At 32.8% G+C, this 13,992-nt stretch overlaps 1 protein-coding gene across 6 annotated transcripts in view; it reads right to left on the reverse strand.

Annotated features, from left to right (window-relative positions):
• Positions 1 to 1,243: 1,243 nt before the first annotated feature.
• LOC111053751 (14-3-3 protein zeta) overlaps positions 1,244 to 13,992 on the reverse strand; it is a 44,931-nt gene continuing 32,182 nt past the window's right edge. For 3 of the 6 annotated variants that reach the window (XM_022340667.2, XM_022340668.2, XM_022340669.2), the window contains 3 exons: positions 9,443 to 9,566; positions 6,991 to 7,154; positions 1,244 to 4,145 (listed from right to left, as the gene is read on the reverse strand). In XM_022340667.2, the coding sequence (XP_022196359.1) occupies positions 3,990 to 4,145; positions 6,991 to 7,154; positions 9,443 to 9,566 (444 nt within the window). In that variant the 3' untranslated portion in view covers positions 1,244 to 3,989. Of the gene's footprint in view, positions 4,146 to 6,682; positions 6,847 to 6,990; positions 7,155 to 9,442; positions 9,567 to 13,992 lie in introns of all 6 variants that reach the window. The other 3 variants (XM_022340670.2, XM_039441074.1, XM_022340671.2) reach the window with 1 other exon arrangement.

Consider the following 13,992-nt stretch of genomic DNA (forward strand, 5'->3'; position numbering starts at 1 on the left):
GATGATTCACTACCGTAGAGGAGGACTGGAGCGGCCATTACCTTATAAAATTTCATAATTGTGTTTGTTCTAGCTTTTTTACCCAAAGTCCTGCTGATATTTCCACATATCATTTGAAACTTTCCTATTTCCTTCTCAATATCTAATTCATCTTTTTGTAACTAATGTCACTTCCTAGATATGTATATTGAGATACTTGTTACAACACTGTATTGTTAATAACAATTTTTGATATTTCGGTAGGGGTGGGGGACTTTTGATATGCTTACCTCCTTACTACCCTAAACAGAACTGCGGGGTCAAAAATTGTCTTCCTAACTTTTCCTTGACTGGACTATATCCTTTATAACTTGAAATTCGAATGTGTTTCTGGACTTTCTGAAAGCAAAGGGTCTTGACAAACTGAGACCCTCCGTGGTCAACTGAAATGTCATTGTAGAGTCGCTGAAAAGGCCCCGCAGTTATCAGTGACAAATACAGTCCGCGCCACAAGACCGGCCGCGAATCCCCATTTACTTTACATCAACATTTCTTTCTTATTTTTCTCTCGAAACCATCATGGATACACCAGAATATCGGATGAGAGGTTTCACAGTAATTACTGCACTTGAAATTAGTTTCAATGCATGCCCAAAATAATTTCATTGAGCAAATCTCTCCAGTCTTAATATAATTCAATAGTATCATGGAGAAAAAATAGGTACAGTAATATTGTAGTCTACCTATTGCAGATTATTAAATTTAGAGATAAAGTTTACATTATTTCTCTCTCATAGAGCCTATCTAGTTATTATCAGAAAACACTTGCTTTTCTTCTCAATGGCTCGATAGAACAAATAATATGAAAAACTCATTTTATTCATTTTTATTTTTTCTGTTATTTGCATGTCAACTCGTCACTGCCTATTATTTCAGTAGAGACAAATTTATTGAACCCAAGAGAAAATGATATTATTTACAGATTTTCTGCAGCGTATGAAAATTGGAAAACATAATCAATTACTGACTTGAAATAGGTTGCATAACAATGCAAGCCAAAAAAAAAATCGTAGTGTCAATACTCCCCTTCATTATTAGAAAAACTGAACTATAGAGAAAATATCTACAGTCTTCATTAGATTGTTGTTGTTGTTATCAGAATACTCTAGATTTCCTTTTCAAGGCTAGATAAAACAAACATAGAAAAGATTATCAACAATTGAAAACAAGGTTTGAGGGGGGGGGGAATAATAATGCTCGCAGATTGTTGTAAATAACTGAAATATATTTCAGTCGATTCCACAATTTACAACTTTGGTTTTTACATAGAAAAAACCTCAGTAACAAAGTGATTCAATACTTTGGAAATTTTTTTGACTTATTGGCTCGCTCTCTGTACATTATATGGGCTGCAATTTAAAAAATAAAACCTGTATCGTATTTAAAAATTTCAAGCCGAAATACAAGGGCAAGATGAACTTTGTCATCTCCCTATCTATTTTAGACCTTTGAAACTATCTAAGTCATGGAATGATCAGTCACAAGAAATTAAGATTGACAGTTCCTTAAGCCAACATAAAAACAAAAGTATATCCAATGTGTAATTATGAATTAATCCAGACATTGTCTATCAGCTCTTATCAAATTATGAATCTGGCTTTCTTCATACTCAATTGGAATTTCGAGTTTTCAAATAATTTATACATTTTGTACGGAATTGTCAAAATCTATTTTTACTACAAAAGAGCAAGCTGCTTTGTTCAAACAATTCCTTTTCAAGAATTGATGTCAGAAATTGGTCGGTAAATTCAAGGCGACATGGCTGATCCAATACAGGCTTCACATGAATTGAAATTTTGATTAAACTGAATTGAATTATCATTGTTACAACGTTAGATTCTACCGTACCAATAAATATATACCGTATTCAAGTTATTCAAATATCAACATCGATGGTTTTTGGTTATCAATTTGACAGAATAAATATAACATACAATTTTCCAATCGTTACATTCCATACACTGGGACATCAGTTTACATTAATAAATTTCCATCAACACAATACTTCAACTCCTGATGAAGGAACCTCCGCCAAATATGAATAAATTAATAGTAAGTGTAAAAATCAGACTTGAGAATATATTTCTCCTCATATAAATTGGGAAAAGAAATTACATAATTACATTACCGTTGGCTTATTTATTTCGAGTCAATTTGTATCAACATCAAACTTAGATCACTTAATAATTTGAACTAATCAATAGACAAATCTTAAAAATTAGTAAATGGCATCAGACATAAATACAAAGCCGCAGCGTAACTATTTGATTTTTATTGTTAAGTTTATTCTCACTCAAATAATACTTTCGTCTAAGATTAAAGGAATAAGAATTTCAAAATAACGAGTTGTGCAAGAATTTTTAGTGGAATATTTCATGGTTGTACACATTTAACATCCACACAGTAGTAGTAAAAGGCATAAATGAATGTGTTCTAATGACGGGAGTACACGTAGAAAATATTCCAATAAGAATTCCATGCTGGGAATTTGAATGCAGTTAATATCCAAGTGCACAACATCAATCAAACAATTCACATTTGGCGTATCACGTTGAACACAGACTTCAAGGACTTCCTTATTAATTTGTTCTTGCTTTTTATATTATACATTCAACATTTTATAGTAATTATAATCGATATATAGTACCATGCTATATTACAAAACTTCCAAGAGATAAAAAAGGACTTACTTAGAAAGAGCACATTTAAAGTGAAGTTGACTTTAGAAGTGAATGTCTTTGAAAAAGACTGATTCCTGGATGACAAATATTTATTGAACTCATACAAAACGAATTTTAATTCAGATACATAAACTACTAATATAAAAAACAAGTAATTTTCGACTAATGAAAGTTATGTACACATTATTCTGTACAAATATGAGAGAAAGTAGCGAACTGTATAAAAAATCAATTTATAAAGAATGTTAACAACCTATACTGCACAATTACTTGTGTTGGGTGAATTTTAATTTGAATAAAAATTTATCATGAGAAAACTCATAGTAATATACTTCTTCACTGATCACCGATCAATTGTAAAATAATTTATGAACATTCTCAATGAGTTGCTGAATTGACAAGAATACAGGTTAATCCAAAGGTAGACATTGAAAACAGTTAAGTCCAAGGAAAACCGGCAGAGTACAAATTCACAGAAATATATGACAAGCCATCGAACACCCTGATCAAAGTTTCTTTCACAACACAACCACTTACATATTTATTTATCAAATGTTCTGTCATATGCTTATAAAGATAATGAGACTAATGATGAGAGGTGAACGTGAATTCTCGCGCAAAGTGAATTGGTTTGTGTTTGTTTTGTGAACGAGACAAATTATGTTTCAACAACTCTTCATTTTTATCATTTGATGATGGCAAGCTGGATCATGATATAAACAGGCATTTTAAATAGTTGGTTTTCCTTCAAGCAAGTATTGACAAAGCTATGCCATATTCCAAAAGGTCATTCTTGAAATGAAAAATAATAACAATAACAGCTTCTTTAAGAAAACACTTTATTCAATGCTTTTAGACAATATAAATAGATTTTGAACAACATTCTAATATTAAATTACTCCTTTCGAACAAAACAGTAAAAACATTCACTTTTGTACAATTTGGCTGTGTTAGAAGATTATTTCAACCTTAGAACATACACAAAAGGCAATAAAAAGAACGAAAGACAGATGATGGAGGAAACGATGACACAGAATGTGGAAAGGGAGTGAAGAACAAGAAGAAAAGAATTACAAATTTGACATTACGATTTGATGATGGCATAGCTTTGGATAATTGCTAACATTTATTATGTGTGTAAGTAGAACTGTGTATGCAAGTGAGTACAAGATTTTTACAAAGAGGAGCGGCAAGAGAATAAGAGACGACGAGGAATGGGTGGAGGGGAGCGGGAAGGGTGGGGGGACGCGGGGGTAGGAAAGGGGTAGTTTAGTTGTCGCCGCCCTCCTGTGGCTCGTCGCCTTCTCCCTGTGTGTCGGACGTCCACAGCGTCAGGTTGTCTCTCAACAGCTGCATGATCAGTGTCGAGTCTTTGTAGCTGTCTTCGTTTAGTGTGTCCAGTTCCGCAATGGCATCATCGAATGCCTGCAAACCAATGCATATTAAACACAAACTAATGCATATCTTACAAATAACAAAAGCATCAATCATACTACTTTTTCCATACATCTTTTAGTTTTCGAGATATCAGAGCCGTGTGACATTTTTGAAAAAAAAAAAAACACGTTGCCTCCAAGTTTTAGCTATTTCTAGTATCATTTCACTGTTAGAAGAAGAAACTCCATGCTGATTATCAGTTAATAGATAACTAAATTCTCTTCCCTAATAATTTCCCTACGACCGTTGCAGCAGTTTTATTGTTGTGTGAAAATTTATTTTATTTATCATTTACAATCAACTTATGGACAAAGAAACAGACTACAGTCCAAAACTTCATTTCATCCCAATTTCACAAAATAAATTGTCCAAATAAAGGTTATGTGCGACTTTCCAATTCTTCACTAATTTCCACATTGAAACAATACACAAACACTTGAAACAATTAATTTTGAATTTAGAAAGATTAAGATCTTTAAAATCACTTAAAATTTTTACTTTTGCAATAAAACAATACATCAATTGACAAAAGAGTTTAGAGGAAATGTTTGGAATCCAATTCTCAACTATGCATCTTTGTTGGGACTAGTAAGGAGGTGAACATATCAAAAGTCCCCATTCCTACCCCTAGTCCTAGAGAGATTAGGGTGATTTAAAATTCTAGTTTTCTATTTAAAAAATAATATCTCATACACAGCGGTTTTTTATTCAATTTTAAAGATTGGAAGTCCATTGTCCATAAAATATAATTATATTCAAGTCCACATATTTTGTCAGTATCTGATGGATATCTCGACGAAATACACTTTATTCATATGGGCCCTTGTATATACGTCGACGCGCAATTAAAAGGGAACATACCTGTCAAATTTCATGAAAATCTATTACCGCGTTTCGCCGTAAATGCGCAACATATAAACATTTAAACATTGCCAAACCGTCGACTTGAATCTTAGACCTCACTTCGCTCGGTCAAAAAGAGTGAAGCTATAATAACAGCTCAACAGTTTTGAATACACAGAAAAATTAAAGAAGTTTCAATTTATTGAAACTATAATCCGTGAAGTATTTACCTGTTGTGTTCATACAGAATATTTATCCAATCCGATGATTGCTATTCTAGTCCCCATAAAAGAGTAAAAATAATCATGTTTTCAACACATACTTATTTATTTATAAATAACATCTTATCCATATTTATTTATAATATCATCCTGAATCAGCTAGCAGAAGCTAGCTTTTAAGGCATCTACTATTTTTAAGACCTTTTCAGGGTAAGTGGAATATTGGAATGCTTTGTATGAGAAAAAAATCAATAGATGAGGCGGTTACTGCGATCCACAAATAACAAAATAACATAAGAACGATAAGGAAGCTTATATAAGTAATTGGAACTAAAGTTCAATTTACACAGAAGGCCCGTCCAAACAACGTCAACTTGTAGAAATAGTAAGATAAACGATTATTCGATCAATCAAATAATTAACTCTCTACTTGCTGTCGTCGTTTGAACGAGTATCAGTAGACATAAAGGTTTGCTTGAGTGTTGAAAAGTTTTACAAATTTGGAAAGATATAAGCATGCAGTTATGTATAGAAAGCACAGGGGAATCATGTCATCAATTATGAATAAACAAATTCAATCCAAGAGAAGCATCACAGACAAATACTCTTCGAGAACTCACCTTCAACTCTATGAATGATTGATAAAAATATTGTGAATAACAAAGATTTATGAACTATTGAATAGCAAAAACATTTGAAATAAAATTTGAGCTGTTGGCGAGAGACTGTCATAGGTGCCCACCAATTCATGAATCCACTTAAAACGTATGAAAAATTAATACGATGAATGCAACCCAAAGACAGTGATTAGAATCATTGGTTCAATCTACACACTTGCTTCGGAAACTGAAGGGATACTCTATTCTATGTGAGAAATTGCAACTTGACTAGATGAAAAAACATGTACGATACAATTCCATTTGATCATTACAGGGTGATGAATATATGATTCCAATTATTTCAAAGAACTACGTTAGTATAGGTTAGGAAACAAACATAAAAGAAATGCAGCGCTAATTTATTAATGTTTTGAGAATCACCACGATTAGAATGATAGGGATTATTATGATATTCAATCTCCATAATGGATTATGAAAGTGACATAATTTTATTCAGTGATTTTTGATCTAAAGGAAAACAAATCCGGTTGATAGTATGAACTATAAAGGGTTCGTAAAGGTCAAATTGAGTAACAAGTTTGGTCCAGTACTTTGCTGAAGAAATCTATTAATGGTTTAGGTCATACACAAACAGCTATAATGATTTATCAATTGCACATCCAAATACGAATGATTTCGGATTAATTCCAAATAATATTTTAAGAACAAGTAATACAGGAGAAAGATCTAGGATTACAATACTTATTGTGTTTCTGGTCATAACAGTATTTGTTACAATATAGCTGACGGCACACAAAGGTAAGAGGTTAGGAGAGCACACCGAGCGACATCATAGTGTTACCTGCTTGGCCAAATGGCAAGCCCTGGCTGGGGAATTGATTATCTCGTAATAGAAGACCGAGAAGTTCAGTGCTAAGCCCAACCGAATTGGATGTGTCGGTTGCATTTTTGATTTTGCAATGTCAAACGCTTCTTGGTAAGCTTTCTGTGAGTCATCCACTACAGCTGAATTCAGAAAAACCAATAAAATCAGTAGAGAAACAATGTAAAATAGGATCAAATCTTGAGTAGAACAGCGCCCCAACCCAACAAGACTGGTCACCTATGAGAGTGATCTCGCCAACAGCTGCCAATAATATCAACACACACCTGTTTTGCCAGTTGACACGCTTTGTCAGGCGAGTTGAGGATTTCATAGTAAAAAACGGAGAAGTTTAACGCGAGTCCCAGTCTGATAGGATGCGTTGGTTGCATTTTTGCTTTGCTTATTTCAAACGCATCCTGGTAAGCTTTCTGGGAGTCATCCACAACGGCTAAACAGAAAAGTCCACAGCATTAAATTCAAAGCAACAAATCATAATAATACTAAAATGAAACAAATATTCAATTTATCTTTCATATTACATAAGAGGTTCATGAGGTTGCATCATTCAAACCTAGTTGATATTTGGATTATATTCAAGATAAATAATTTTAAATCAGATGCATAGTGAACTATTCAAAGCAATAGTCACTTGAATCAATATGAATATCTATATTCTATAAAATAAATACTCTTCACTATAGTCAATTTTGCATTATAAAGTCAGTGGGAATTGTAAGACTAGAAGGTAGTCGTCGATTCTCTGTTACCACCGCCTTCAATATTAGATAGCTTTGATCAAGTTATATCTGATGTAATATTAATTGCTGAGTATTGTTAATAATAATCAACTCTCTCAAATATATTTTATTCGTCAAAAAAATTTATCATGATTTTACAATACATTTTTATGAATGAGATTGAATAGTTTGGTAGTTCATTACGTTTCTTCAAAGTCAACAAACAATTTGACAACAGTGGGGCGGTAGAAAAGGATGGAACTATTTATTTGCTTGTCTAGGCCAGACAAGGATAGAACACCAATGATTACGATCTGCTGACTTTATAATGTGAATCACACTATAATACAACCACTAAACTCAAGACATGGAATTTAAAAAAACGTATTCAACACTTATTCAAAGATATGAGAAAGTAGAATTGTAACAGAATGTGAAATATGATTATTATTTTCGTATTTATGAACCATTTGAAATAACGACTGGTTAGGTTGCTAAACAAACTTTGCAAAGTTCGTTCTTAACAATTGTTTATATAAGGCGCAAGTACTTTCTTCACTTCTCAATCACAATGTTTGACCATTGCTTGAGAATCTATAAAGATCTGGTTATTCCATACGATCAACAAACAAACGTGTATAGCCTACTCAATTATACAAATTGGACAATTGCATATTGTTCCAACGATACTATTTTTTTTCATCAACAATATTTCCAGCTGTCATTACAAAGTACAGTCTGTCATTTAGAATATAATTTAAACAATAATAGTTGGTTTTACTTTTCCAATAGAGTTCATCAAACAAATTACTTAACGAGTAATTTGATTCAATTGTTAATAAGTATTATAAAATTTATGACATAATATCATATTAATAAAATTCTAATATTAACATATTAATAAAATGCTAATGTTTATTTTCAATGTTAAGCCTGAGTTCGCTCAGAAACCACATCATATTAAGAGCCCTCAGATGTGTTTCAGGATGCGTTTTTCCAACAAATTTCAATAGAAAAGCATATATGTGCACTCAACACGACACTCTTATATAGAAATTTAGTAAAATGTACAAATGTATCACAATATAGAAAAAACTCGCATATCAAAGGGCTATGAGAATAAGATTCAAAGGCCTGATCCAAAGATTCATACAACTCATGAGTCTCATCACTGGGTGTTTCAAAATGAATAGAGGGGTTTCTATCATTTAGCTCATTAATAGGTCAAACTTACAGCCACAAGTGATATATCAAATGACAAAGAAGAAACTAGAACAGTTTTGTTCGTTGGTATCCAGATGATGGTAAAAAAGTACAACGAATTCTCTATAAATTGAATGTTTTTGTGTCACATCACTCACATCCCAGCAGAAAGTTTATGCTCCGCTCTTTTTTGGATAAGCAACTGTAACATATACTTCTTATCTGGATACTTTACAGCTACGGCTGTAACACAGGATGAATCAGAAAACTTCATTTTCCAGCGTCCCCATTGTCAGGTCAGCTCATTGCCACCTTTCATCTACTCTAATCTCTCGTTAACACAGCGTTAGTCTTGACATGTTTTAGTTTATGAAATCAAATTTCTTAATCTTTGGTTAAAATAATTAGTTAGTTTTAACTTTAACTGGATCTATGGTAAAATCATTAGTTAGTTTTAACTGAAGATTAACACTTCGTTTTAAACTCCTTACTCTTATTAAGGACCGTGTGCAGTACCTCCACTGCCAGCCGACCTTCAATTGTGGCAGTAAGATGGATGTAATAGTAGGATGTTATAACCCCTAACCATTTTGAAAAACCCGGTATAGGAGGAACACCGATGAGATTCCCTCTCATATTTCTTTCCAGCAAAATTCAGGCTCCAGGACATACAGAGCTTAAGCTGTCAATTGAAACTACAATTGACTCAGATCCATTTACGTATTCATCAGTAAACATTTTCTTCTTCCATTACTGATCTCTAAGAGAATGTATCTCAGATTATGGAAACACTTACTGTTTCTTGTGTCGCCCGTTGCTACTTCGGCCAAGTACCTGTAGTAGTCTCCCTTCATTTTCAGGTAGAAAACTTTACTTTCGGCGTTACTCGCTTTGGGAATTAGGTACCTATCCAACAGACCCTGCAAAAAAACAAAAATATACAGATAAAGTTCAATTACAACAATTCAATTGGACATGCATTTCCTAATGATGAGAAATATTAATCGTAATTGAAAAGAAACATTTGACTATGGTCTGAGGGCTTTGATTTTGATAAGATGAATTGTAAACCCCTGTATGAAATGATTTATTTAGACCTTTACAGGTTAAAGAATAGCAATAGGAATAAAGTATAATAATTTTCTTTATTAAGGGCGGAGTTAGAGCTCTGCTCTGGGTCTTGTCTGCCACACAATCCTCAAAGTAGAATAAGTAGAAATATAAAAAATATAAGACTACAAGCACATAAATGTATTCTGTCATTCTTGATATTTTCATCGAATGTGAATCAAATCTATTTTTGGTGTTTACGTTTTTCAAGTCCTAATGAACCTAAAAATAGTTTCTCTTGCATTGGATTCTCTCATTTGAGTGTTGAAATGGTCACATCATCGATGTTGAGCTCTTCTAATGTTGAGAAATCTCAAAGCCTGGGCTCACTAGATTAAAGGTAGAAGAACTAAACTAAGCAGGTTTTGAAAAGGCAAGTGTAGTGATCGATCAAGATTCTAGAAGTAGGCCTAATTGTAGTTGATGAAAGAATTCAACATTCATGTTAGGTGTCACGCACACAACATGTATACACACACACACACACTATTAAAAGCAACGCTTTTCCATGAAATACAAATTTTAAAACATTTAAAACTGATAAAACGACAATTTAGATTTTTTTTCAATATTCCAGTAATTATTCTACTTTAAATAGAAGACCAATGCAAGATCTAGAACTATTTTCATTGCATAATTTTATTAGTAGTACACATAAAATATGTTGCGAACGAAATTCAATTAAAATTGAAAGTTAAGTAATCAAGTGAATTAATCAACTCGTTACTACTTTTGATCAAGTTCAAGTAATCAACTTTTGTCTACAACCAGTACTAAATAATTCATCTGGATTTCAACCTAGACAAAACTATTGTTCCCGTAAGAAGACTCCTAAATATAATTCCAATTCCAATTAACTGAGATCAATGCATTGTACTTCATTTGAATTTCAAGTTCAATTCATTGAGGTTTTCATTTCATCAGAATGGTTCAAGCATTGTTTCCATGATGATTTCCAGCTAAAATGATGACCAAAGCACAGTCTCCTTGCGCAAGCTCGCTCTAAATAAGGAATACGTAGTGCGATATGAGTGTGTGAATATCGACTGGAAGCAGCAGCAGCAGCAGGCCTGAATAAAACTGCGTCGCAAGAAAGAAAGGGAAAGGTGCGCCGTGCCGTGTCATGGCACACAATGTGGTTACCGATGAATAATCTAGCCGATTTTGGCCAGGCACGCGGAGAGAGGTGGGTGGGGGGTAAGGGCCCCACCCTGGCGCTCGTCACAGTCATGTGACTCGAGGCAGCGCCGAGTCATTTACGCATGTTCGTCACTCGCGCCGTTCGGCGTTCGCTACATCCGGTCGCCGAGTTTGCTTACACACTCTATTTCCTGTTCTTCTATCTACACTGCATTGGACTTTCCATTCTCAAATTATTGATTCTATTATGCGTATATTTGCATGGAGGCTTCTTGTTTTCGAAACTGGCAGGTTGTTAGTTTGTATTAGTTTTGAGCTGCCATCATTTTGAGAATGATTGACCATTATTCAAATAGAAACATCTAAACTGGGACATTTGGAAATGAGAAACATTGATGCACAAATGTGAATAAAAGGGCATAGCAGACGGAAATTTAGGGCCGTATTTATGAACAACATTATTGAAAATTGACTAATGCCAAGTTTGGTCTGGGTTGCCTATCAACCAATAAGAACATTTTCTGCCTTACGGTTGTGTTGTGAGTGATGTTGTGGTTTGTGTTTTCAAAATTTTCTGCATTTAGTTGTAAACAAGAAAATCGGACCTGATTGAAGTTTGTCCTCAAAAATAGTTTATAAATACAGCCTTATATTTTCGTGTGTATCATTGTTTATATCATTACATCAAAGTTTCATATTTTCAAATCTGATTTCCATACAGGTCTTTTATTTTTAAAATAAAATTATGGCAGCACAAAATTAAGAAAGTTCAACTGGAGTGCGCAAAGTTATCAGAATTATAATCAACCCTCAATATTACAACTGTTCCGTACTTATGATAAGTAGGCTACTATTTCAAATTATAAGAGCACTCCTGACCTACAAGGACATGGATAACTATCTATAAAGATCTGAGGGAAAAGCTCAGCATAAATCAAAGCTATGCGCCTAATAATCAAAAGTCAAAGTCAAAAATTTGTCTTGAACTTCAGACCATCTTCCAAGATCTGCTTTTCTTTGCCGTGGATAATTCCCACAATCAATCAATCTCTTTATTCAAAACATACATCAAAATGTACATGAATGTGTCTTTCTTTATTATTTTCAAAATAATAAAATAAATACAAGTAAAAAACAAAATACATCAACAATAGGTAGTCTAAATACATAATGAGTTGGCACTATAAAATTCTTCATAACTGTATAATTCTAATTCCACGATATACTTTTTCAGTTTGTTTTTAAACCTTGTAATATCTTTTTCATGATTAATCTTAGTAGGAAGGTAAGTGATGAATTTGATGCCCATATAGGTCGGGCTTTGTTTGTACTTCTCTTTACTATGTTCTTTGATAATAAAGTTGTTCCTATTTCTTGTATTATAGTCATGCACACTGGTTTGCCTGGGGAATTTGTCTTCATTATTTTTTACGTGTAATATTGTTTTATAAATATAAAGTCCATACACAGTCATTATTTCTAACTTTTTAAAAATGTCCTGCACGACTCTTGTCTATTTAAATTAAATATTTTTCTTACTGCTTCTTTTTGGAGTTTTAATATCCTATTCAAGTTAAATGCACTAGTCCCACCATAAATCTCAATGCCATATGAAATATGAGAGTGGACAGTGGCATAATACACGGATCTCAAAGTTAATAAATTACAAATGGGTGCCAGCCTTCTTAGTGCAAATATTCCTGTACTTACTTTTTTACATACTCTTGATACATGCTCTTCCCAATTGAGTTTGTTATCTAGATCTACGCCTAAAAATTTTATGTTATTTAGGTTATTTAGCTTCAGTGTTCTTTTTCTTTTGGGATTTCTACAGGTGAAATGTACAAATTTCGTTTTATCATTATTTAATAAAAGGTTCATTTTACTTAAAACGTTTTTTTAAAAGCAATATTGTGTCATTACATTTTTCTTCGATTATATCCAAATCTTTGTCGAATATGCTTAAACTAATGTCATCAGCGTACATACAAAATTTAGTACTTTCAATTACATCTTTCGCATATTTTGGTAATCCCCCCAAATAGCAAAGGAACAAAAATGGCCCCAAAACAGATCCCTGCGGAACAGAGTAGTTCAAGTACCTTAAACTAGATTTAATATCACTTACTTTATTTTTATCATAATACTTTATATTTACATATTGACTTCGACCCACCAAATATGATTCCATCCAGTTGAGCTCTTTTCCACAAATTCCATAAGTTTCTAGTTTTTTTAATAATATTCTGTGATCTACAGAGTCAAATGCTTTTGTTAAATCTAGGAAGGTGCCAACAATGCTGTACCCTTTGTCCAATTTCTCTAAAATATTTTCAATAAACTCTATCAAGGCAGTTGTTGTAGACCTGTTTTTTCTGTAACCATGTTGTTCCGTGTCTAGTAATTTGTTTGTTTCAAAATAATTAATAAGCTGTATTAGCATACTTTTTTCAAATATTTTTGCTATTGAAGGTTGAATTGCTAAAGGTCTATAATTTAAAGGATCGTAAGGATCTCCTTTTTTGAACACTGGTATCACTTTTGATACTTTTAGTTCATCTGGATACTTACCAAGTATGAGTGACGCGTTAATTACATGTAGCAGAGGCTTAATTAGGAATGATTTAGCTTCTTTTATAATTCTCATGGAAATTTCATCATACCCTGCTGACCACTTTGGTTTAATTGAATCGATGATATTGGACAATGTCTCTTCATCAATTGTTTTGGAGATAAACTTGAAATCTGTGATATGTAGCTCTTTATCATTTATTGGTGTGCCAGATTTGCTTAGATTCGGTACAACATGAGTATCGACCATTTCTACAAAATTAGTGTTAAGCATATTTGCGACATCATAGGGATTATCTATAACTAAATTGTTATTCCTGAGTAAAATATTCTTGCAAACCTTATCATTTTTGTTTTGTGTCTCGGTATTCACTATATGCCAAATTGTTTTATTTACATTTGTTGAATTTTTTAGTTTGGCTTCAATGTGTTTAGTTTTCTTTAATTTAATATTTTTTCTAAAGCGTTTCTTATGAGCTTTTAAATTTTCCTTCAAATTGATATCACTTTTATTTGTCCTAAATA

The sequence above is a fragment of the Nilaparvata lugens genome, chromosome 1 (genome assembly GCF_014356525.2).
Source record: "Nilaparvata lugens isolate BPH chromosome 1, ASM1435652v1, whole genome shotgun sequence".
In the NCBI taxonomy this organism is placed as follows: Eukaryota; Metazoa; Arthropoda; class Insecta; order Hemiptera; family Delphacidae; genus Nilaparvata; species Nilaparvata lugens.